The following is a 27,060-nucleotide window of genomic DNA, read 5'->3' as shown; positions in this document are numbered from 1 at the left end:
TTTTAAGAACTCCGGAGACCTTTCGAGTGGCGCAACTTCCCGTAACAGATCAAACAACTAAATGTAAACCTAGCCACCCCCATAACCAAAAAGCACGGTAGAAAGCTGCGAAGAGCGCTCTGCCTGAACTAGAGTGAACTAGCCTGAACTACGAGCAACTGCTTCGTCCGCTGGCCATGTTTTCCGATCTTCACCATACCAAGATGGTGGTGCCCCGTATACGTACGTAATGTCATTCCGGACATACGGCGCTCAGATAATTGCCGTTTTGTCTTGAACAAGTTTTGTAGCCTCAGTAAACCTTAGTATGTTTATACAGGACTTTGCAATGATTTTCGATGGGAAAGCTTTAAAAACGTACAGAATATAACATGTGCAACCCGACATTGTGACTTCCGAAAAGCACATTTCGGGGACTATTTATGCAGGTTTTTTATTGAATGATCAATCAATTAATTTTTACAAACAGCATCACCTTGGGAGTAATGGAAAATTATGCGGTCAGTAAGCATTTTTCCCCACTGAAACTGATGGGAGCGTTAAAATCGGCTCTCAGACTGTTTTGGAGCAGTTTGGCGCAATTTTACCAATTTTCAAGCTTTTGGAGCAGCCTGGCGCAGGAAAACAACTTTGTATCAAATCTGCGCAATATGCGCAGCTGTCTCACCCCTGAGTGCGCCTTAACTACCAGCAGGGAGGAGTGCTCTGCGGCAAATAGAGGGCTAGAAAATAGTTCACTTTGGGACCTTTTTTAGTCGTTCACATATTAGTCGTTTCGTGACTATGCATGCGATCTAGCTATAATATAGACCCTTTTCAGAAAAGTTGCCAACACAGTAAATACGCGGGCTTTCATGATGACAACACTGAGGTCATTCGCAAACTTCGGCCATGATAAAGGAAATGCGGCTCCATCATAGCGTGGTTGCGTGGCGCTCTCTTAGAGCCACTTGTAGCCCCTCGGCGTTCAGTCTGATCGGATAGGTTTCTGAGCTTTTGCTTGCTGTTTTGATTTTATCACCACATGTGGTTATGAGTTCTGCAGGAGACTCGTGCCGGCTCACTGCTGCGTCCCTTCCTGCAAAGGCACGGATGCGCTCGTCGCTCAAATGCAGTATACCAGAGAGGTTGGTGTCCCACCCGGTGATAGGAAAGACCAATCCCCGTGACGCAGCCGCCATATCATCCAGTATCCCAGTGCTGCCAGTCCGTGAAGTCCGAGCTTAGGCGATGCGTGAGGGCGCTGAGCCGGGCAGCCGGCACAATCGCTCTGTTTCCTTCACCATGGCCACGCACAATGTTGCTCGACTTGCCTTCCGCTCGCCCGCTATGCCTCATAGTATTTTGCAAAGGGTCTATTACTGCGCGAAGGGAAGTCGACACCCGCAAGCGACTTCACGCAGGGCTTGAGTCATGCTTCCGTTGAGAAATAAAAAAAAAGATAGGTACGCTATTTCCGTGGTCGTCCTCGTATCATCTTTGTGCACAGCAAGTTACACGGCAGTATTTGGGCATCTTGGCCAACGATAAATGCCAATGTGCGTGTCGCTAACTTCGGGCTATCATGTACACAGCGGTATCCGGAGATCCGGGAATCCCCCAACATGGCGGAAGCGCACGCGGTTCCCGCAACAGGGCGCCAGTTTTTGCACAAGGTCTATACTGCCCAGCAAAACAATGTTCACTCCTGCGACACTTTGCCAAAAGGACACGACTGAGGGTTGTGTCAGACATGGATGCTCGAAACTGGGTGCAATTTTTCTTTACTATGCTGAACTGCCTCTCGCATTCAGCGTTTCTGTGGTACTGAACAGTTCAACTAGCGCACATGGCAGTTTTATGCTTTTTGAGCCTACTTGCCAAAGTTAATTGGTGTAGGATTGGACTGAATTGTCAGGTAGCTCTGGTACAATGTGGCCAGACTGGGAGAAATGTTTGGCCAAACATGGTTGCATATTCAGGAGATTTTTGTTTCAGTTGCACAGTCGGAAAAAACCATTAAAATTCGGTAGTCTCCCGGACAATTAGGGAAACCTGGCAGGTATGGGTCCAGGGCCAACAACGATCCCTACATTCTGTTTCTCGGTAAACAGACCACCCCAATCAAGGCCAGGCTGCACCCCCGCACGCACCTTATTGCTGTGTATAAAGTAAAGCCCGTTGAGCAGCTGCTGCATGACCTTCTTGATCTCGCCCAGGGAGAACTTGACGTTGATGTTGCTCAGCAGGCCCGCCAGGTCATGCTCGCAGAAGTCAAAAACCAGGTAGAACGTGGCCTTGCACCGGTTGAACGGCGTCGCTGCACGTCATGCACAAACAAGGACAGTGACAGTAACGGCAACGTGCATGAACAACCCAGCCAACATGCATGGCTACCTAGACACTGGGGCAACATTCCAAGTACACGAAGAGTGGGATAATCTGCCCGGCAGCATTGAAATGGCAGCATGACAAGCAGCATGGGACACACAAAAATGGGAAGGGCAGCGCTGGGGCTATCCGACTCCGTGGAACGCACTAAGCAAAAAAGATACTTGTAGAAGTGATGACTTCCTGAAATAGTTCATTGGCAGACTCTATTGGCTGTGCCCTCTTCCGAGATATTTAATTTCAGATGATGACATCAACAGTTCATTCGTGCAGACTCCACTTTTACTTCCAATACCTACAGCCTCGATAATTTCTCAGGTCAACTCGGTTCGGCACTTCCCAGCAATGCAAACTTCCTTTATATGCACTCACTGCCCCAGCTGTGAATGGCCAGGTGGCTTGAAAGGTGCTACTTTGAGTAAGCTGTCATTTTCTCTGTCGTGTAAGCATCATCTATCAGCCAGTTGCTTGTAAGGCAACAGTTTGCTCTCCCTATATTTGGGGGTGCCTGTTTTAGCATGCGTGAATACACCAGCTGATGTTCATTTTCCTACACATGACTAGAACTCTGACTCACTCCTCGGGCCTAGTGATGTGATAACACTGGTAAGCAGTACCGGATTTACTCGTGTAATGAACCCCCCCCCCCTTTTCTTCTTGAGTATTTACTTTCTTGTCAGCTTGCATAAAAAAATGCAGCAGGAATGTGTTTTTATCTCGGCATGGTTCCTGATGTGGTAGAAAAGCGAAAACGCCCGTGTATTTTCAGCGCACGTTAAAGATCCCCAGGCGGTCAAAATTCATCCGGAGCCCTCCACTACAGCGCACCTCATCGGCTGTGTAGCATCGGCGCATTAAACCCCACAATCAATCAATCAATCAATCAATCTTGATGTCGTAGACCATCGCAGTAACTTGATATCACGCCACAGTACGCGCAGAAACACTAAAAAAAAACCCATTCTAACAATAATAAATTGCAACAATAATCGGAGACGTGAGCACGAATGCCATGGCTCACAATTTAACAATTGTGCACTTGCGATGCGCCACCTGCTGAACACAAAACAAACCTTCAAACGATGCGGCGTGCGAACAAAGTACCAAGCGCACTCCGCAGTCCTTCCCTGCTTTGTGCTGTTCAGGCGGCGTGTGAACAAAGCCCGAAATTATAGGCTAGTACACTATACCGGAAACGTACTCCGAACTCCTTTCCTCCTTGGTGTGGTTCTGCGGGCCGCGACTTCGCCACGGGCCGCGACTTCGCCATTACAGAAGTATAGAGTGGTTCAAACGGGCCCCAAAATGCAGGTTCAAAAGGGGTCGAACCGTTTAGGGGCACTGCGAATGTTACCCCTCCATCGTAGCGTAGCGGGTACAGTACTGGACTCCTACGCAAAAGACCGGGTTCAAATTCCGGCGGAGCCTTCCTATCTTTTTTTTTTACATACCTCATTAGGCATACAAAAGTGCATAAACTGCACCATATACTGTTGCTGTGCACTAAATTATTGAGTTGGTTTGTGTTGTGTGGTTGTTAGTGGAGGGGGCGGGCATTGAAAACAACCAACACATAACCGTCAGTATGTTACTCTATGCACATAACACAATTTAAAAATACTAGCTACAGCGCGAACAGAAACAAGGACACATACTAACACAGCGGCCATGAACTGGCTGGAATTACTTCTGCAGCTTTCCTGCCTACTGCAGACACGTACATAACTGGGAACACATATTTCAGGGAACCACAGCGCAGCCGTATGCTATGCATTGCTTCTCAGTAGTTGCCATAAAGTGGGAAAAAAAAAAAAAAAAACCTGTAAGGAAGACATGCAACATGAAGGAAAGGTGCAGTCTAGACGAGGGCGTGCCAATAAAGTTTTATTACCACGAATAAAAGGCTTCAATTTCCAGAGATCCAAGCAATATCTGCTGCTACGTCTAACGTGAGAAAAACTGCAACTAAGAAATGAACACAAAATTCTGGCAATTGTTCATCCCTGCTCTAAATAAATCTCTGTGTGGAATATTTTGAAGTAAATGATATGATTAAATTAAATGGAACATGTCTTGTTACGCCGTAACGTTTGCATGTATTGTGCTTCAGCGTGATGCAGCCAAACTCATCGTCTGCGATGGAATATACCATTGTATGAACTTCCTCGCTAACGCAGACGACACATGTTTTCAGCAATAACAAAAAAAGAGGAAAATGCAGAATTATTGTTTGTATGGGCAAATTATTTAAATTCTAAAAGCTAATTGCACTAGCAGGGGTGAGACAGCTGAATCAGATTTGGGAGTAGTTTTTGGAGCAGCGAAATCTCTGTTTTGGAGCAGAAGAACCTTGATCTGGAGCAGAAGAACGACATTTATTATGTCACCTTAGGAGCCTAAAAAATCAAATTTTTGACAACTCACGAGGGAAAAGTGCACTTTTTAATCAGTTTTGAGCGTACATAATACTAAAACAACCTATCAATAAAGTTTTTTCCACCAGAGCATCACCAGGTACGAACTGCACTACCTTTTTACAAACCATTTTAAAATTCTTAGTCTCTACGTGTAGATAGTGTGCAGTGCCGTTGAAAATATCGAATTGAAAAACTAAGCAATCGTAAAGCATTTTCATTATGTGAATGCCGAAATTGTTATTTTTGTAATCCCAGACTCGGCTTTACGCACAAGTGTAGAGCCCCGGCAAAAGTTGTGCAAAGTGAAGTGACAGTCGTCTCACCCCACCAGGCCTCGCATTTGTATCGCATGGCAACCGCTATTCGGTTGCCATGCGATACAAACAGCCAAACGGTACTTTATTAAATAGAATATGGTTCGCAAAGGCGACAGGAAAGCGATGCATCACACAAAAAACAGTTCTAAATAAGCGCGGGATTGTCTCCGCGCAGCGCGCGGTCACGCTGTCATTTCGCAACGGCTTCCACTGAACACTAGCAGCGCCGCCCAAATAAAAGATAAAAATAAAAAGACGGAAGCCCGCGATGTTACCAAGAGAACGAGAGGAGGGCAGGAGTGTGCGTCTGTGTGTGCATCGCCTCCCGGAAGCGATAATGTATGCGTGAGGGAGGGTGTGATCGCTCCACCGGTGGAAAATTTTTTGTGGGGCCGCCGGCCCCCGAAGAGCATGAAATAACGGCATAACCAGGCATAACGTCCCAACCACGGCAGTAACGAACGCCTTGGTTGCTGTGGCTGTGGTCGCTTTGGTGCATTTCATTTATTGAGCTTTAGATCAGAACGGCTGGGTTAGAACTGCTGGCATAACCAAGCAGTTGGCGGTCAGTTTATTGTGAGGAGAAGACCGACTACGCGACTTCATGGTGCTTGCAGAAGCGAATTTCTCCCGTGTATACACTCCACTGTGCCTTGTATACACGTCAGGAAGTGATTTGATGTGTTGTGTGTGCGAAATAGCGGCAAAAGGTTTGTGTGTATATTGCGATGGATAAGCGGCTTCAAGAGCCCGAAGATTCAGGTTTGTAGAGGCAGGTATTTGAAAATGCCAACTGCTTGAGTAAACTCTACCTCAAACTGCTGAAGCTACGATGAGTTCGTTGGATGCGCTTATGAAAATATCGCAATACTTTTTGAAGTGCTTTCATAGGTTTATAAATGCGTACTTAATATGCGAATACTTTTGGACGTAGATGCGCGAGACGAGGCTTTCATGAAAGCCTCTGAATGTTTATTTACCTTGTTTATCGCTCGACATAGACACGGGCACAGAAATGGTAGATCGAACAGGAACTTTAATTGTGCGCGAATGATTCCTCTCGCATTCGGAGTGCCCTTGATAAAATAAGACCATTTTGAATAATGGAGATTGTTTCAAAGCTGACAGTTGTACGTGATTATTGTGTGACTACGCTGGCATGACTACATGCCAGCGTGAATAGTTGTGCTGGTGCAAGTTATCTTTGTCAGCAAAAATATTTTGCGCAACAAGCCGCACTTGAACTCGCTTTTCAAACGCAAACTACAAGTTGTACATGTTTGAGATATTTGAGAGTCCTTTCAATAAAAGTGTAGATGCGAGTCTCCGAATTGTGGCTGGTGTGTGTCCATCTGTTTACGGTTTTGTCGCAGTGTAGCGTGAATATTTACGTTTCTGTTTTCATTTTAGAGCTTCATATTTTGCTGGTATGACTACCTGCAATTCAAGCATGCATATCCGTGGGTTGTTCCATGTATTTTCATATGCGTGCACAGATGCGTGCACACCAAAGGCTATTTGAGGCGCTACAAAAATATGCACTGGATACACGGCATTTTTTTTTTTTTTGCAGCGGTCTTACGCCAAGTAGCGTGCACATACGGAAATGCATTTATGGATCTGTTCTTTTTATTTCTTTTCGGCTACTATGTGCTTCGTGAACGTCGGCGTCGCAGGCAGCTGACCGGTGTACTGTCGTCTGCTTTTATTGGAGAAGAGGCGCTTTCTAAATTATTTCGGCTTGTATTCCCGCACAACTCGTCAGCGTAATATTTCTATTATTATAACAACTGTGAATTTAAAAAAAAAACGTGGTAATTGTTGTATACTTATTTTACGGTTGTTGTTTAAATTAAGCCGTGTAGCGAACTGCTGTATATGTTGATTTTGTTCTTCAGAAAAAATTCCGCCGCCGCTCCCAGGTGGCGCCACATGTTTATTTGAAACTGCAGTGCACGAGGCCCATAGCGCTGTGTGAAACCGTTTGTTCGCTGGCTCAGTGGTCTCGCGCGTTCCCCCGCCCGGTCAACATTGCGGGTTCGATTCGCGGCGGGGGCAACTTCTTTTTTTTTTTTTTTTAGCGTTTTTTTAGCATTTTCATGGTTTGCATATCCATGGTTTTCATTTGTCTGCATCCGAGGATGCAGACAAAGAATCCGCGTCGGAGCTGTCGCGGCTTGACGTGACGAGTCGGCATGTTTACTTCCGTGGTGAAGCACGTATGTGGGGGAGCAGACGCCGCAGTAAAGTCGCAACGTACCGCAGCGCCGCCGTGGCAGAGCCTCCTCGCAACACTGCGACGTCACTGCTTGAATCGGCGCCCAGAAACCGAATCCTGTTCACATGAATCGTGCGATAATAATTTTTTTACTCAGAATATGTGCATGTGAGAGCATGTATCATGCTTTCTAACGAATTATAAAACGTTTGCAACAAAGAATGCACAAGCAACAAATTTGGTGGCACAACACCTTTAAGTTGTCACCGAGTATAAGGCTGCATTCCAATTCGCGGACAGCTTGGTAGACAGCCTACGCTAACTAGACGTCTAAAGGAATAAAATTGGAACGGCGCCGCGGTCCCAAACGCAACACCAGCGCAGACGACAGCCTCGTAGCAGACAGTTGAAAAACGCAAGCCGCAAGTTTCGTACCAATATTACCGTTGTTATTACAAACATTACGTGATTTTAAAATTAAAGAAAGTCATTACACCACTAGTAAATTATAACAAATATTTCAATAAAAGAACAAGTGCTTTTGTTTCAACATTAATAAGCAAAAAGGTGGCGCTGGCGTCGCTAAGTTGTTTAAGGTGCGTTCCAATTTACCGTTTAGACAGCTTCGTTGCCGTCTTCGCGGACAGTACGCCATGTTAAGCCGCGTTCCAATTCGAACGAAGCAGTCAACGAAGACAGCTTCGAGGAGACAGCATCGAAGTCAGCAACGATGTAGGCTACCTTCCTGTCTGAACTGAAAAGCGACGCCAGCGCTACCTTTTTGCGATTTTATGTTGAACGAAAAGCACTTGTTCCTTTACTTAAATATTTAGTAAAATTTACTAGTCATGAAGGTGACTTTGCCTAGTTTTTAAATTACGTAACGTTTATAATAACAACGGTAAGATTAGTTACGAAACTTGCGGCTTGCTCATCTCAACATGTCTGCAACGACGCTGTCGTCTGCTGGTCGTCTGCGCTGGTGTTGCGTTTGCGACCGCGGCGCCGTTCCAATTTCATTCCTTTAGACGTCTAGTTAGACTGCTTCGTAGACTGTCTACCAAGCTGTCTGCGAATTGGAACGCAGCATTAGACAGGAAGGTAGTCTGCATCGTTGTTGACTTCGATGCTGTCTCTTCGAAGCTTCGTTCGAATTGGAACGGGGCTTAACATGGCGGAGTGTCCTCGAAGATGAAGACGGCAACAAAGCCGTCTAAAGGGTAAACTGGAACGCACCCTAACAGAATATTCATGCCGTAGTCTGCATCGTTGTTGACTTCGATGCTGTCTCTTCGAAGCTTCGTTCGAATTGGAACGGGGCTTAACATGGCGGAGTGTCCTCGAAGACGGCAACAAAGCCGTCTAAAGGGTAAATTGGAACGCACCCTAACAGAATATTCATGCCGTGCTGTGGCCGTGTTGCATTCAATACTAACGGGAAAGCGTTTGTTTACAATTGTTTGGCTAGTCGTAAAATCTCCAAGCACTCCGCTCGCAGATCAGCCGGCGAGTCATGGCTTGCACGTGACGTCACTTGCGCCCGCTCGTAGTTAATGCGTAGTTACTCCGCCCATGTTGGAGCACCGCGCGCCGCTCGCTATGCGTAGTGTGTGTACGTTTCTCGGCTGACGCACCCGACTCACTACAGGCTTACCGCTTTCTGAGCAAGATGCCCCCAGCTTCGAGAGTCGAGGCTCTCGACGCGGCGTATCGTGCGCAGCTGATCGGATCAGCCCGCGCACGCTACGAGGGAAAGATTCGGATGTGCGACAGCGTGGATCCCTACACGCTGCGGCCAGGACTGGACACCGTGACCGATGTTGCCGAGTTTCCCGAAGTTTCTCGAAACTATCTTGTTTACTCCTCCAGTTTTGTGACCTGTGTCATTTTCGTTCTCGTCAACTTCGTCGCTATCTAGAACGGTTGCAACGTCGCCGTGGCTGGGGTCCGTCGGCAGCGTGGACGCCACCGTGGCTGCGTCGCGCGGTCTCAGCGGTCTTTTTTTCCCTGTACGCCGCTTTTTCGATTGTTCGTAACGATCGGTACAACGAGCTTTCGTGCCGTAGCCAAGCGCAAGCGACGGCGCCAAGTAAGTATGTACCTCGTCCCAAATCTTGGCTGGCCTGCCTACAAGGACAAAATACGCATTTTCTACATTTGTACGCGGCGCTTGGATTTGCTGTAGACGTTGCTAGCTTACCTGTCACAAAGTGGGCACCGCAGACTCGAATGTGACGGCTGTTTGGATCGAGATCAGCACGTTTTATACGTGATAGCCACAGACTTCGCCGTCTCGCACTGAGGTCTTTCGTCCGCTCACACTGATTTGATACAACTTTCGGTAGACGAAATAGGCCGCTGTTCGCCGATTTCTCCCTCGAATTCGACTTGCTACGGTTCGAGCAGCCGACAACGCCGCGCAACACCATTGGGAAACGCCGTCCAGTCGCTGCCGCTTCCACAGCCGCGCGGAGACAGCGCCGTGTAGGGTATCCGCGGAGGCGGCGGTGCTCCAAAATGGAGATTATGCATCCCAGCATTCCTCGTTGTGACGTCGGTGCAAGGCATGTATACTCGGTTAAAACTACACCGTGGTTTAAACTCAAGAACGGCACCACCTCATGTAGTGTATCACTTCGCCAAAGCGCCGGACCTGTGACGTCAGTGCGCGCGCGTTTTGAAAGGGGTTTGCTATGAATGCGTGATATCGTCTGCCTTGTCTCACGCAGTTTGTTTGTCGTCACTGGAGTCGTTTATAAGCATATTAAGTCCAAAAAAAATCACGGGAACGGCTCACGCCATGCTCAAAATTATCCCAGTAACGCCCTACTTGCGCCGCGCGGAGAAACATCCGGCTACAGTGATAAGGCACAGCGGCAACTTCCGGTGCCGTTCTTAAGTTGTCACCGAGCATACTAAAACTCCGCTCGCGGTGTTTACGTAGCGGGACGCAAAATTTGGCATTTATCGTACGCAAAGGCAACAAACGCTGTACTAAAACTCCCTAATGCTCGCCTGCAACAGCTTCGCGATTCACGTCTTGCGCGCGAGTGCAAGCTTCCTTATATTTTTGTTGTTAAAAAAGTTCGTGCAGGTCTCGTAAAATTAGACTTCATTCACCACAGCAACTGCGCACTCGCGCAATAATGATTAAAAAAAAACTACAGATGCGAAGGATGTGCGAAGCGGTCGTTCGTCTTACTTCAAATTCCTGAGGCTATGCCTCAAGTTATACCACTAGATAACTGTTCAAAGTACTTTTACTCATGCTGGTGACAGCCTTCCGGGAAATCCACGGCGATAAAGGCCCATTCACACTGTGACGAAAGCGACGGGAAGTCTGTCGCTTAGTCGCGCGACAACAAGAATTGGTCCCGACCATTCGCCAAAAATGATCGTCGCGCGACAAAGCGACGGAATTCCCGTCGCTTTCGTCGCTAGTGTGAACGGGCCTTAACAACGTTGTGATGAACTCCACGAGAGAACCATGAGTGCACCGAACTGCCGTGGCTATGGATGCGGCGTGGATGCAGCTGCGTCTGTGTAGTTAGCGCACAGTGTTGCCCGGACGACAAGACTCGGCTAAATTTGGCGTTGTATGCTCTCAATGGACAATAATCGCGCAAATTGCCGTTTCTGCGCAGCTTGGCGCAGCAGGGCGAATTGGCGCACAATGGCGCAATTGGCGCGGCAGTTCCACCCCTGCATATGGGGTTAGCTTATGTTACCTTTTGTTCGTACTAAAATAAAAGGCACTGACTATGTTACAGCTCCAGAAGTTTACCCAACTAAACAAAAAGAAAAAGTAATGCAGGGAGATTTGAACCCAGGTCTTTTGCGTAGAAGCTGAGTACTGTATTCGTCACGACCGGCTTTCGTTGCGCCACGATGGAGGGGTAACGGTCGCAGCGCCCCTAACCGGTTAGACCCTTTTTTTTAGGGGCGAAGCTCCTTAGGGCGTGGGTCTGTCCATCCTCGACGTATGTATGTAGCCACCTCTAGTTTAGTTCTTGGATTGTTTACTAGATGGCGTGGCTACCTCTAGTTTAGTTCTTGGATTGTTTACTAGATGGCGGTACTTGTATATGATGAAAAGATGCGCTTGGATTGTTTACTAGATGGCGTGGCTACCTCTAGTTTAGTTCTTGGATTGTTTACTAGATGGCGGGGAGCGGTGTAATAAAATCCGTTCGCTGTTGGCGCGCGCTCGGAGTCGCCCGATGGATAAGGCTGCAGATGTGCGAGCCCGCGAGGCAGAAGCGCTCCATGAAGCTGCGCGACGCCGCCGCCAAGATCCTGCCGTACGAGAGCGGGAGGCCGAAGCGTGTCGTCTGGCTGCGCGACGCCGCCGCCAAGATCCCAGCGTTCGAGAACGAGAGGCCCAAGTGTCACAGCAACGGCGCGAGGACCCTGCCGTACGCGAAGAGGATCTCCAAAACGTCGGAGAACGGGAAGCGGCGAGAAAGCGCGCGTATCGGCAGGCAGACCCCGATGCAGTGAGAGCTCGTGAGGCGTCTGCAAAACGCATCAGGCGAGCTCAGCCCCAAGGTGCCGACGCGCGGTTTAAGCGAGACCTTCTAGACGTTACGTTCGGACACAGATGTAGTGGGCGAACTTTCACTGAAGATTCACGGTTTTACCGATGATTTCCCCTCAGGAGCTTTGCCCACTCATCATCATTCACCCCGTGGATATGCAGTGAATTTTTTGCCTCACTTTTATACATGGGCCCTATGGAGCATTTGAACCATTCTATCCTCTAGTTCACTCTACCGTTACGCTCCATTACCATTACCGTTAGCTGTGTTGCCACCTTTTTCTGTGCTCCTGGTGCGCGGCGCCTGATGGGCCAGTACATGACCTTAAAGCCGGTTTTAAACTGAAGGTTGTGGAGCACGTGTTGATGCACGCGGAAACCGCGCATCTGGGCGGAACTTCAGTGTTGACACAGTGCGTGTATGCTGCTGGCGGTGGATCACCGCGTGTAAGAAGGGAAGTTTCTGGTTGTGGGACAAGAAGTTTTGGAGTGCCTTGACGGCACGGAAGACGACGCCCTGTGGGCCGACGACAAATGTGAAGCGCCAAGCAAATTCAGTGAGTACAGCTTCGTGGCGAGGAGGCCACTAGCATGTTGTGAATAAAAAAGAAATTTTATTACATAATTACATACGTGTTTTTGCTAGAAGTGTAGGGCTTTGACAGCGCTTCTCATAGCATCGTTATTGTATGAAATTTCAAATTTAAAAAATCTGTTGCAACTCTTCCCGCATAATCAACCCTCCCCCGAATCAATGACTAATTTTCTGAAAAAAAAAAAAAAAAGTGGGTTCATTACGCGAGTAAATACAGTATTAGGACCTCAAATTTAGGGTCTTTTATGATCAACGCTACACCCAGGCTATAAGGCAGCTCATGGAGGAGCTACAGAACAACTAGGCCACCTGAACACCTTTCGTCTGTGCCCATAATTTTACACACAAGCATTTTTCTCTTCTATCAAAAAAAAAGCTTGGACACTGCGGCTGGGACTGGCCTCATGTTCTTGGACTTAGCAGCACAACGCCTTACCCGCTCTGCTGTATTTAAAGGAGCCATGAAGAGAAAATACAACTTCGTTTAATTTGAAAGAACGAGGATTCAGTATCTCACTCAGCTCCATTACAGCCACAAAAGTTGTTTTTGAACGAAAAAAACGCAAGAAGTATTTAAAAACTTTCAAATTTTGCGCCACAGTGACGTGTTATGAGCAAGAATGACGTCATACGGGCCAACAATAAAACATAATTTTCAGTGCGTTAACTGCACGTTAGCATTCATGTGATGCAGTCAAATGGAACTAGAGGCCCCATTACAGACGTCCAGTCATGTGCCGTTGCGACAGGTCAGTTAGGCGGCCACCAATCGCACAAACAAGGTTCCGTGACGTCATAGAAAAGTTGCAGGAAATTGGCTAGGGGGTCGCGACTGCTTCAAACGTTTTCTTTAATATCTCCGTTATTTGTTCGAAGATTGCGATGATATTGGTATCATTGTTATCGGGACTAAGCACTCTTTCTAATAACCCCAACTTGTATTTTGTCTTCATGGCTCCTTTAAAAGGGGCCACACAGCCAAAACAGAAGCTTGGGTCACTTGAAAGATTGCCTCGTTAGAATCATACTGACACCAGTATTAACGCACACTTCGCTCAAATAAGCTATACAATTAGAAAAAAAGGGAATGGCCATGCGACCCAGTAGCTCATTTCCCGCAACCGAACCTATGATGTCATAAATGCCCAGCTGTGCGATTGGCTGAGACTGGCAAAAGCAAATGCAAATTTGGCATGGCTTATAAGCTGGCACTTAAATTTATGTAATGCATATTCAGTTTACAGCAGTAAGAATGGTGTGGTAAACAATGAAGTTACGAAAATACACGTAATCATAGAAGTACCGATGCGCAGTGCTGTTGGTACTGGGCGCACTATGCTTTGTTTTCGCTGCACAACAGTCCACCGCTTTGGAGTTGTCTTAAGTGACGTCTTTTGTGACCTTGTTTGTCGAGAATACCCAATGTTTTACGAAACGATTACTTTTTGCAGTAACAAAAACAATCCAGGTGCAAATAAGGCCAAAAACAAAGCAACGGCGGACAACAGTCTGTGCCTGAGTATGGCAGCGCCATGTGGGAGGACTGACGGCAAGCATGCTGAGAGCCAAATGACGCAGTGGAAGTTCATTTGAATACGCGCATTTATGACTTCATTGCTGACGTCACGAAAACGAATGGTTTGGTGGGAAAATCAAAATTTTAATCTAAATTGATAAACTTTTCAGTTAATACGGCATCATTTGCTGCCGGAGCACTGGGGGCACTATAAAACATGAAACCTTTCAAATAAACCTGTATCTAGTCTGCATGGACCCTTCAAGGAACATGTTTTTACTTGTAATGCTCACAAGTAAAGTCTAACTTAAAGGAGCCATGAAGAGAAAACACAAGTTTGGTTCATTCGAAAGATTGCCTCGTTAGAACCATAACGACACCACTTATAACGCAAACTTCGCTCAAATAAGCTACATAATTAGGAAAAACGGGAATGGTCATGCGACCCACCAGCTCATTTCCCGCAACAGAACCTATGCCGTCACATGGGCTAAGCTCTGCGATTGGCGGAGGCCGGCAAAAGCAAACGCATGTTAGGCAGGGCTTACAGTTTGCATAGCGAGCTAAATGCCCGTGAAACATACTGCACATTCTTTTTATGACAAAGAACGGTGGAGTAAACGGTTGAAGTTCCGAACGAACACGCAAGCGTGTGCGCCAATGCGTACGAAACAACCGCCTGGCCGAGCTCGACATCTCGCCGTCGCGCAGACGAATTTTCGAGTTCGAAGCGCTCTGACCTTGGAGGAAAAATGCCGTAAACACCGCGCATTAACGCTCGTATCTTTCTGGTCGAAGCAGAGAGCTCGCGCGAACGGCTTTCCATACACGACACCGGCTAACTGGCATAAGCGATACTGCTACTGAAGTTGAACTATTATTAACCGTAATAAAAATACGGCACATACGTACCAGTCTGTATTCGTCCGTGGCGACGGCGCTGACGAGGCAGCGGTGCCGACGGCAGGGCGTTCGTCTGTTGTGGCTATCGCGGAATGGTCGCTTTCCCGTCCACCGCGTATCCCACAACTCTTGCCGCTCGTGCACTTAGAAGCGTTGAGCGTTCAAGTGGTGTGAGGTTGTTAAATGCAAGCCCGAGCTCCTCGGCGAGAGTTTTGTTCTCCGGATCAGGCGATTCCATGACTAGGGCTGCGGGTGCACTAGGTTTTACTAGTATTTTTAAAATGGCCGCCGTCTCGATCGAACTGCGTGTGGGTGCTATATGGAGTCGACATACTAAGGGTCTATTCGTTTCACCTGCACCGCGTGAACCAGTTCAGGCGGTGCCGCACTTCGCCGTTCGTTTCAGCGGTGCAGCTCGCGGCACCTGAACCGCGCCGTTCGATTCACCGGTGGTGCCGACGGGTGCAGGACGGGTTCACAGCTTTGCCTGCACTCCCTGCCGAGGAGGTGCAGAAGCAGACGAAAAAAGTGCAGGGCTGGTTCCGCCGATGGCGGAACCCACTTTGCACCGCTGTGAACTGGTTCAAGAGGTGCAGGCTGAATCGAATAGACCCTAAGTATTTGTTTCATGGACCGGCGCTATGACGCCATTGTACACGTCACGGAATGTTCAATTTTAGCGGGAGATTTAAAATTTTGGCTTAAATTGTCTTATTTCTCAGTGAATAAAGCATCATTTGCTTCCGGGAAAGCGCTTAGGGTACTATGAAACACCTAATCTTTCGAATAAAACAAACTTTTGTTTTCTCTTCATGGCTCCTTTAAGCTCTCAATTTGCTGACTTCTTTATTTGCTGCGTGAGCAAGATGAGGTCTTTTGTCAATTTTTGTGCAGCTAATCAAATAAATATCATGTGCTTCCCCTCTCCTTCAGTATCTGACACTCATTAACTTCAGTGTAGTCCTTTATGTCACCTGTTTTAGTCACAAGGACTTTGGAACCCCCACTATGTAACTGCAGCACTCCCTCAGAGTGACTCTGCTATTCCTATACACACCTGATATCCAGCCCTCAAATCACGTGCACACCTGACATGGGGCACCCTCGACTTCTAGACTTCCCTCATGGCCTATCCAATTTCAGTGTCCTCTCCCCACCTGACCTTCTCTTAGTCTCTTTCGAGCAGTTTTCTTCCTTTGCCCCTGTGAGCTTTCCATGGATACTTCTGATCAGTTTACCATACCATAGAACGCATTCTTCTGCCAAGGCAAACAAAATTTTTTTATGATTGCAATAGTAAACTTTCACTGAAATCAGCAACTATGCTGTCATTCACACAGCATGTCACCCACACAATAGAAACGAATTTCCCTACTTGCAAATTTCACTGTGCACACCATGGATGAGGCAGAAATATGGCAGTATATGATCCTAATAAACGTAACGACAGCAAAAACCATGCTTCAACAAACCGACCTTCGCTGTTGGAAATAGCCGAATCGCATAACACAGCATTCTCCTCTGTTTTCACCACAGAAAGCTCTCTGCCGCCTCCGCATGTCACCTCTCACCCCGAGTGTGCCGTAATGCCCGATATCTTGATAACATTAGAAGGTGTGGTGAGAGCCATACAGCGTCTCCCAAACAGATGTAGTCCCGGTCCTGACCAAATATCATCTAAATTGCTAAAATTAACGGTAACCCAATCTTCCTCTTTTCTTTGTAAGTTATTTCAGCAATCCATCGACGAGAATTTACTACCTGGCGATTGGAAGCTCGCTTTCGTTGTTCCCATTTTTAAAGCAGGGGACCACACTGACTTTTCCAATTATAGGCCCATATCTCTGACCTCTATACCTTGCAAAATCTTGGAACACATCTTGTACACGCAAATTATGCAACACCTCTCTTCCAATAATCTACTTTTCCCGAATCAGCACGGTTTTCAACGCGGGAAATCCTGCGAATCTCAATTGTTTGAATTTATTACCGACCTACACACCAGTATACACTCGGGTAACCAAACCGATGCAGTCTTCGTTGATTTTTCCAAGGCTTTTGATTTAGTTCCTCACCAGCGCCTAGTATCAAAACTACACAGTTTTTACCTTAACAACAGCACGATCCTGTGGATACAAAATTTCTTATTGAATAGGTCACAGTGTGTCACAATTCATGATATCGTCTCTTCATCTGTTCCTGTCACGTCTGGAGTGCCGCAGGGTTCCGTTTTGGGTCCGCTTTTGTTTCTGATGTACGTGAACGATATTCCAGATTTCATTTCATCCAAACTCCGATTCTATGCTGATGACTGTGTGTTGTACCGCGAAATTAAAGACTGCAACGATTCTATACTGCTTCAAAACGACCTAAACTCTGTATCATCATGGTGCTCCAAGTGGCTGATGCGTGTAAACACTGAAAAAACAAAGGTGATGACGTTTACTAGTGTCCGCTCTCCTCTCTCCTGCGATTATTATATTTCCGGTTCCAACATTGGACGTACAGACCATTACAAATACCTAGGGGTAATTCTGACATCTAATCTATCATGGAACGCCCATATTGACCACATCACAAACAAAGCAAGTAAGACTTTGGGACTTCTACGTAAATCCCTTTATATGGCAACGTGGGAGACAAAACTCATGGCATACAATTCATTTGTACGTCCACAGCTCGAATATGCGGCTATCATCTGGAACCCTCATCAGATGTACCTTAAAAAATCTCTCGATGCAGTCCAAAATCGCGCTATCCGCTTCATTCTACGTAATTACACACATCAAAGCATTACACTACTCCGAAACAACTTGAAATTACCCACTTTAGAACAGCGTCGCGAAAATTTCCTGTTGCAGCATTTTTTCAAGTTATACCATGGCGCATCAACCTTTCGTTATTTGCATATCAAACCGGCAAACCACATCTCCCCCCGTACCGATCACCCCTTGAAAGTATTTCTACCGTTTGCACGTACCAACATGTATAAATATTCACCACTTGTACTGGCAATAAAACTGTGGAATAACCTGCCTTGTAACACTGCTGTAATAAGTGACTACGACGCGTTTTGCAATGCCTTATCACAGCTGTAAACACACTTTCTTTCAATGCAGTCAGTATATCAGTAGTACTGTCTTTTTATGCTGTCTGGATATCTGTATACTTTTCATTTTGTGAACTTCACCTATGTGTAAATATTCATACCATTTTGCACTAAATATTCCCCATGTTCGCTTCATTTCTCGTGATCTGTATTCCCCCCCCCTTATGTAATACCCCTGTCGGGGCCTTTAAGGGTACTCTCAATAAAAAAAAAAAAAAAAAAAAAAAAAAGGGAGTTGTTCACATGTGGCTGTTAGCTCCCTATGAAAAAAAAAAGGGCTCCTGGGTGATTTTGGTATGATGACTGTTGCTGGTTTTGGTAGCATGTTCCAAATTTTGTAGCAAGACAGCGGCGCTACTTGCTACAGTGTCCACTTCAAGTGGCGAAGTTTGGTTTCACTAGTGAAATTTATTCATCGCAAATATGTACCATATGCCCCAATTTGCAAAAAAAAGTTACGACCCCCAAAATAGGGGGCTTAGCAGTGTTCTCACTGTGCCACAAGGTGAAACTGCCGCAATGGAAGTGTTTGGGCCTGTTGGTTCATACTTCAAACAAAAACAGCGCTCAAGGCGGGACAGAAAGGAGGAGGCTACACACAGCGCTGCCACAATTGCCACAGTGAAACTGCCACAGTTTTGGTTTTATAACTGTTACATTCAGTGTTTTGAGTTCCAGACAACTGTCTAGACTGGTTATTCACTCCTCCCCTATGTTAATTTCAGCTACACCATGTCACAAACTTTCAAAACAAGTAGGCTACTGCTTACACTGGACTGCATCTTACCGCATTTCCAGGCTACTGGCATGTCACACTTATTAACCCTACTTTATTAGTCCCAACTTCATGCATTAAATGTGGGCATTAATCAGTGATAAACTTATCAGCACCATTTTTCTAGGCATGTTATTTTTTTGCGTTTCTACACTGGCTTCCCAGCCACTAATAGGCCAACCCCCCCTCCAACCCACGGGAGTTCTACGCAGTTTTATCTCCCTGTACCCCAGTTTGTTCACAGCCCAGCACGACCAGTAACCATGAATCCCTGCTTGTAGACCTTGAATTTGTGTTGCAGTCTTCCTCCTCTAGTTGTTTACTCATCTTTATACACTTTTCCTGCCACTGCGCACGTTTCTGTACGTACTTTGGGGGCGCTAAATTGTTCCTTTTCAGTCAGCTGCACCCTTGCCTTTTCCAGTTCGAGTTCCGCAAGCGGCGCCAATTCTTTCTGTTTAAAATTCTTGTTGAGCCAAGCCAAGACAGTCAGAATGCCCAGCTTCACAACGGGGAAACCTCGAGAACCTCATTAACAAATAAAGGGTACGGAGGGATCTTGACACAGTCACGTCAGCTGTTTGTCTCCCTCGGTTCTCCGCCTTCCATTTTGCGCTCTATTCTCAAAATAACACAGTCGCCACGGCTCGTGAAGAGCCCTGCTAGGGTTGGAACTCACGTACCTTTGGTCCGACATATCTCGATTAGGTTGACCACGTTCTCGTGCTTCAGCAGCTGCAGGATCTTGATCTCCCGCAACGCTGTGATGGGAAACTGAGACGGAAACACCGAGCAGAAACATGAGCGCGCTTCGTTTCAGTCACATAATCACATCGCGACACGCGGCCCGCATTTGTTGGTAGCCGTTCCTTGCGCCATGACAACGCACTGCGCGAGGATCAGCAACATTTCTAACTGCATACACTTCGCGAGAATTCGACGAGAAAAAGAAAAAGCAGTACTCACCCCTTCCTTTTCGTTCTCCATGAGCACCTTCTTGAGGGCGACAAGCTTTTTGGTCTGTTTGTGCCCGGCTTTGAACACCTCGCTGCGAACGGAACGTCCATTTAAAGTTCCAATCAGCAATAACAAGTGTCCGCATCCGTGAGGCAAGAGAAAACACAAGGCACCGCTCCAGCGTATCCTTCCCACAACCACTGCGCTCGCAGTGAACTTCGATCAATGCATACGACGAAAGTTGGTTGGTTGGTTGGAAGTTTGCCGCGAGTAGTCATCGCGCAGCGAACTTTGTCGTCTTTGGAACGGCGGCATGACCTCACGCGCTGCGACGTGTGTGAGGGGAGAAAACTTACCCGAACGTTCCCTGGCCGATCTTCGCGATCTTCTCGTACTTTGCGACATCGTCGCAGTAGGGAAATTCGAAGTCTTCGAGTTTGTTCACGAGTTGTTGCTGTTGGTTGCTGGCGTTAGAGCTCATCTCGCATCTGCGAGAGTGAAGAGAAGCGAAATGGAATAGTGGTGCTACTGGTGCTACATGACGCTCCGATCGACGGAGGAACGACGTTGCAAGCGGAAGCAGAAAGGATGATGATGATGAAGGTGCCCTCAAAGTACAGTGCATGTACAGTGTTGTACTCGTTCTACTCAAAGTTTCTGGCACGTACCCGCAAGGGGAGATTGGTAAGGGCTAAATTGTTGAAGTTTGTGAGGACATCAAAATACTAATTTATTTCCGGAAGGCTGCGTCTGCTGCAACCCGGGGCTTCCGAGCCGATTCCCCTCGAACTGGCTGCTGCGCCCCACAGAAGTGACGTACTTCAACAAAAAAATTGCGTAATTGTAATTAAAATGCAATTATTTCAATACTGTTGCATATATTTTTGGCAGTGACACATTAATATTACAATATCAAGACTTATTTTTGGCCTTGGTTTATGGACGATGCTATATGTACTACGTAGTGAAGTCCCACCGGAAATTGCTATACGCACTACCCATACAGCGCCATCTATGGGTGCTGTCAAAAACACTTTTTTTTATGTTTTTTAACGTACGTGGTCTCAAGCGTCCGGCCGGTCGACATGGCTGCTTTTCGTCGCTTTTGACGTGCTTTTGACCGATCCATGGATGGATCGATCCCACCAATCTTGTTGCGACAAATCACGGTAATAAAGCGCAAGTCTTGAGTCGTGGGCCGGGCTGATGTACACGATTCGCGCCAGGGCCATCAAGCTGGCGTGGCAACTTTCCGATCGCGCCGTCAACACACCGCAGTGGTTCGAAGACGGCTTGCCCAATCTGAAGGTAGGTATTTCTGGCCTCGTTGGTTTGTCCCGTAACGCTTGCTTTACTGATGTTGAAGTAGGAGACCCGCATCGACCACCGAGCTTGTGTTTCCGTCACCAGCCTTTCCAGCCGATGCGCGAGCATGCATGCGTTGTATATGTTACGTTTTTTTCGCTGCTATGCGTGCCTACCGGCCCACTAATCATAGAATGACAGACGGTCGAGCGCAGCGTAAACATTCATTTACGGCGTCGTTTATTCGTGCCAGTTTCGGTTTCGACGAAAAAACGCCGAGCGGCCGCCATGACAGCATGTACGTCACCATTCTTGCCGTATCGCTGCCTCTCTGGAAGCGCGCGCCCAGACCGGCCGAGGTTTTCGCCGTCCCCACAGGCCCGGGCAGCATGACGTCAGTCCAAAAACCATGACGTGTACACACTCCCGAGCAGCGCGCGCCAACCACAGCCAGCGCGTCGGCTTCGTCACGGGAGCCCCGACGTCGGCAGTTTGGGGCACGTAGCAGATGATGTCACGTCGGCCCGCTCTGGGCTTTCTCGTGCGGGCGAAGATTAAAATGGATTTTAAATATGTTTCGCTGAACGGTTGCTGTTGAAACTTGCTGGGAGATATCTCCTGATAAAAAGGAAGCGTTTTACATAGTTATCTCAGCTTTGAAATTTCGTGTTACCGCGGGAAATTGACCAATTTTGAAGGGTCTAACAAAACATTTTTTTTGTGCTATACATATTGGTTAGGCACACATTGCAGTGACATACAATGCAGATTATTCCAGGCGCTTTCCAATGACACCAGTTTTATTAATGTTTTCCTAAATAATGATTCCGAAAAAAAATGATCAAATTCAAAATTTCTGTACGCGCGTCGAAGAAAAAAGGAAAAAGTAAGTTATGTATAATAAACCACGTGCAGTAGAAAAAATTTAGAATATACATTTGGTAGGTAGACATTTCAAAAACCCGTCCTAGAAAAAAAATTGAGTTGCGCAGTACAATTTGGCAGATATAAAAGAAAATGTTAGCCCACGTGGTGCCCATGCCATGTGGTGAAGCCCAACCTCTATTTCAAGTTTTGCTATTTTGGATAGTTCTCTAGAAGAAATCTGGTGGCTTGACATTATTAAAGGCCCAAATTAGCCTCCGCGTGATGTAAAAACACCTTGTCAATGATTATGACCGGCACAATATTGAAGGCAAGCAAGCGATGTGAAAAAATCCGCTTGGAGTTGAGAACCAAACTCTTTGGTGGATGCTTGTTGACGTTCTGATGATCGCTCATCAGTCAGAACTTTCATTTGCGTTTTATTATCATGTTCTGACTCACTATGGTAGCCCTGCTTGCAGGAATAAGGTACCATGCGCTAGAATCATGTCTAGCAAGCTTTCACCAAGCCGCCGTCGGACTGTGAAGCGAGTTCAGCACTACGAGCCTACTACATTGCAGCGCCACCTAACAATTCCGAAAAGAAACAAATACAAGGCTGTTGGAGACTTTGTCAGAATAAACAGTACTACTAAGAAGCGACACTAGACTTCTGGAAATAACCTCGTATGAAACCGAAACTGGCTGGTGAACAGCTGGCGGTGTTCAAGGCCAATTGGAAGCGTTCTCCTCGTCTGAACTGATACCCGACGACTTGGTGTTATCGTTTGACTTTCAGCGGAAGCTCTTATCGCAGAAGCAAGGCGTAGATAAAGTGGAAGCGCGAGCGGCATGCTTGTTTTGAGGAGCAGTAGCGGGCAACGGAGGCGCCATGGCCAATGAGCTTGTAGTTGGGTAACTGCGTAGTAGCGCCAAATATGAATTTCGCAATGCGAAAACGAAACCGAAACTGCTGGAAACTGGTTGAAAATGTCAAGCACACTTGCTAGACATGCGGGGGACCACCAGAAATAAGATTTGGGAGAATAAAGCTGCCCTTTGGCCGAACCAAAGATCATTAGTGAATAGCTGGGGCCATTTTCAAGTAATTATCACCTCTCAACGCTGCCGGATTACAAAGCTGACCCCATTATTTGGTATTTGACTTGCCAGGAGCCTTTTGACAAAAAAAATATTATGGTAATGCAGCCTAACCACGACCTGCATCTTTTTTTCTCAAGTGCAGCAGCCACGCCCCCTTCGCCAAAAACACGCGCACCTCAGCTCGCAAAAAACGCCGCCAAAAATCTCAATGTCGCCGGAGCGGGAAAATTTAAACTGATTCTAAAAGGGCAATGCCTAGACTAATCACTGGCTGCATTAGGTGTACGAGAAATGACTACAACATGTCGAAATAGGCAATATAAATCATCGATCACCGGTGATCGATTTGAATAGGCGTGGTAACGAAAGAGTTAACAGCCGGCCCGTGCAACTGAACGGTGCGAACGCGTATTGTATGCCTTCAGCGCGTTCCCCTTCGCCTTGTTAAATGTCGTTGCATGCATTGTTACAAGTGGGATGACGCATAAGGACAAGCACTTTTTTAATCAACAAGTGTGACGCTATTAGTAATGATAGATGGGGGGAGTCAGTGCTGATGCTTGGATCCGCTTCCTAGTGCCGAATAGGCATGGAGGCGTATACCTTTCTCAAGGCCAAAACATCGTTCCAAGTTGTAGTGAAAGTTGTGGAACAGACCATGAAGGCACCCGTGCCCTTTTTCTTATCGTTTCTCTTTGAATCGGTCTCGTATTTATGCATTGAGAACCAGTTCGGCCAGCGGCACACTTTATTGGTTCCTTATGCATGGGCGTCAGCAGGATTTTATCTTGAGGGGGCCGGCAAATCCAGTTTCACGAAGGAAGAGGCAGAGGGCATGGGGGAAGGTGCAAGTGCTGGGGTAGGGGGGGTGGGGGGGGCAACATGTATACGTTCCCATTCTGCAGTATATGATTCTAATCTTGTACATTGCTATTTTGAATCAGAAGTGGTTTTCTTTGGGTGGCAATTACTTTTTCCTAAAAAAATGTAGTTCTTACTGTAAACAGCACCAGGCAGCAAAAAAAGGATATCAGTTCTAACTGCGGAGGAAAAAGGTTCGCGTCAATTTATAAGGCTGTGTCAAAGACTACGACAGCTTCTGTATGTGGTGTGGTTCCAGTTGGGCTAACAAGTGATTTGCAAAAAAATTGGACACCACTTCACACTGTGTGGTCGCATACAGTTCTGCACCATCTGCCCCAATTTTCTGTGACTGGCAATAAAAACTGGCTGCTTCAAAATAATAATGAAGAAATTTCTTAGCCACATTTACATTCAGGCAAAAAGTATTGTACAGCCATTTCATGTAATAAGAGTTGGTATGGAAAATCATGCTCAATAGGTTTTTCACGAAAGTTGGTTTCAAGAATTGAAATTGGGCCAGTAGAACAAAAAATAACACAAAATGAAGAAGATCCTGGGTTTTGCCATGCATATTTTTTTGCTCTTTTTCTATCATGTATAGAAGGAACACAGCCGTATTGCTAATTATATTGCACCTTTGGTTTTACAGGTCACCCAGAAAGGACAACACCAACTGAAGCTGAGGATATGGTGTAATAAAAATTTACTTTATATTGTAAAACAATGGCAGTGTTGATGTCTTCTTGAAAGTGGAAGAAACAACAGTCTTTCTTGCAGTGATTTCCCTACACTCCCCCTAGGGGGTGTGTAGACCACCCCTAGTTTTTCTGGACACCCCCCCTTGAATCCCCAAATTTCACTCTTGTCAGTCCTTGTATGGACCTTTTCCTCCCGCACATAAACACACATATAAAATTACTTTTCTTCATTGATTCGATGCCGTTCTTTGTTTACAACCGTAATCTTTGCAGAAGCTCTTTCAGCATGTACATTTAAAATGGGCAATTTGGCGAGGCGAAGCGCTACGGAAGCTAATCCTGGCGTTTTAATAAATCGGGAGCGTACAATCGGTGCCTGATGTATAAGTGCTGCATAATTCGTGTACTACCTAAACATTGTTTCAAAAACTCAAATTTCGTCACTGGCCCTGGTAACAAGTTCGAAAATGTCCTTATACGTTGAAAAATGGCGAGAAATGAAAAAAAAAAAAAAACGGAATACGTTTCATGGTAAAAAATGAATTTCTCTAAATTTGTTTTTTTCTTAGATTAAATAGAAAGCACCGCCTCTCAAGTGTGTGTGTGTATATATATATACACACACACACACACACATATATATATATATATATATATATATATATATATATATATATATATATATATATATATATATATATATATATATATATATATATATATATATATATATATATATATATATATATATATATATATATATATATATATATATATAGAAAATGAAAAACGTACGTCACGGGGATGAGCGTTTGGTTAGCAGACGTCTATTATTTAACTAGTGGGATAAAAAACAGCTTTTCTATTATATGAACCCCTCCCCCCCAGAGCCATTGAGACACCCCCCCCCCCCTTGATTCGATGCCTGGGGAAACCCCTGCTTTCTTGGACCTTCTGCATGGAGACTTATTTTTGGATAACCTGAAAATAATGTGAAATAGTTAACTCGTTTCTTCTTGTCTTCTTTTTCTTTTAGGGTGGAGGGTGCTCCTATTTTTTTCAGGTTGTTTTGAGTTGACTGTTTTTCACGATTGGTTCAGTTATTTAAGCATTCTGGAGTAGACATATTCTCATTACAACTGAGCAGACATCGCCTGACGTTTACCATGCTAAGCGTCACACGTGCACCCTGCATGCTCACCATGAGCACGGACGAGTTGCATTGTATGAATGAAGATAGCACAGAATTCTTTTATCAGCATGTAACTACCTAAGAGTCACATACTGGAGCAAAATCATGGGCATCTTATGTGCATAGAAATAGTAGCAGTTGCCCTGCCAGTTGGAAAACATACAATTCAAACAACGCAGATGCTAATCAATATAATTCCGTCTGCTTAGAAATGGCCTCTTTCCTGTATTTTCTAGTTTATAGATGTAACATGACGCTTGGCTGCAGCAGCTCTGATAAACTAGAAAGTGTCAACAATGAAGAGATGGGCATTGCTTCCACATAATTTACAGAGATAATTTTTTTTACCATTCGTGATGTGAAATTTCCTAGGCGAGTCTTTGGATCTTGGTAAGAAACTGTTACAATGCACAAAGTAAAACGTGGTGGACAAATGGCACTGCTAGCATGTGACATAATGTACGTGAAAGAAAAAAGTTCTATACATCTTCCTTTTCCTGTGTCTGCATGTTGAAAGCGCCTTTATTTACCAAAAGAAGGCCGAGTGGGAAGAGGGATGTGAAACGTTTAAAGGTCACATTGCAAAGGAATGTTTTCTAAGCGTTTCTTAAACACTATGGATGAGCTGCTTTACATCAGAAGCGTTTCTTACTATCACATTTAGTCCCGGTGACTTTCTTGCACAGCTTAACCGCCACGCGGAAAAGCCAACTTTAACAGCTCGAGGCAAGGTGTACAAACACATATGAGCACAGGTGCATGTTCTCCCGTTTGTACTCAGGAGTTCCTGTAGAACATGCTTTAGTTAACAGCTGCGTAGTCAATCAAAACTGGTGTTTCGTGCGCCGCCGAAACCACAACGCGCTAAGAGGCACGGGGCAGCGTTGTAGACACGTATCTCACTCAGGGATCTTTAGTGTTGATCGAAACATCGGGTACACGCAGTAATTTTTCGCCTTCATCGTAAATTCAACGCAGCCCTGGCTGCCGGGAATCGAACCCGAGACATTGTACCCCCTGCAGCCATGAGAGACCATGCGAGATCTGAGCAACCTGGCGCCTGATAAATCTTATTAAGGCGAATAAAGCCACCGTGGGATATTATTTAGAGAGTTGGCAATACCCAGGAATGAAGCTTCAGGGCTACACATACTTGCTTACACAAAACTAAAAAATAAAATAAACAAAAAATGACGCGGCCGGCCCGACCCAACATACGATATGTTGATGAACACCGTATTCGCCCCGAGCGCGAACAGAGTCGGCCCCTGGCGGCGGCGGGACGAACCGCTCCTAGTGTGGATGGCGCTTTCGCGTCG

The 27,060-nt window shown here is 46.1% G+C and overlaps 1 protein-coding gene across 1 annotated transcript in view; it reads right to left on the bottom strand.

Moving 5' to 3' along the window:
• The window catches only part of Cdk9 (Cyclin-dependent kinase 9), a 75,708-nt gene extending 55,448 nt beyond the window's left edge, over positions 1–20,260 (bottom strand). The window contains exons 1-4 of the mRNA XM_077704297.1: positions 20,071–20,260; positions 19,724–19,805; positions 19,441–19,531; positions 2,133–2,299 (exon numbers count right to left, since the gene is read on the bottom strand). Coding sequence (XP_077560423.1) covers positions 2,133–2,299; positions 19,441–19,531; positions 19,724–19,805; positions 20,071–20,195 — 465 coding nt within the window. The 5' untranslated portion in view covers positions 20,196–20,260. The remainder of the gene's footprint in view (positions 1–2,132; positions 2,300–19,440; positions 19,532–19,723; positions 19,806–20,070) is intronic.
• Positions 20,261–27,060: the final 6,800 nt, after the last annotated feature.

The sequence above is a fragment of the Haemaphysalis longicornis genome, unplaced genomic scaffold, assembly GCF_048455015.1.
Source record: "Haemaphysalis longicornis isolate Haplotype H1 unplaced genomic scaffold, Haemaphysalis longicornis Haplotype H1 scaffold_1, whole genome shotgun sequence".
Taxonomy (NCBI): domain Eukaryota; kingdom Metazoa; phylum Arthropoda; class Arachnida; order Ixodida; family Ixodidae; genus Haemaphysalis; species Haemaphysalis longicornis.
The sequence above is the reverse complement of the archived record's forward strand: the minus strand, read 5'-3'. Positions and strand labels throughout refer to the sequence as shown.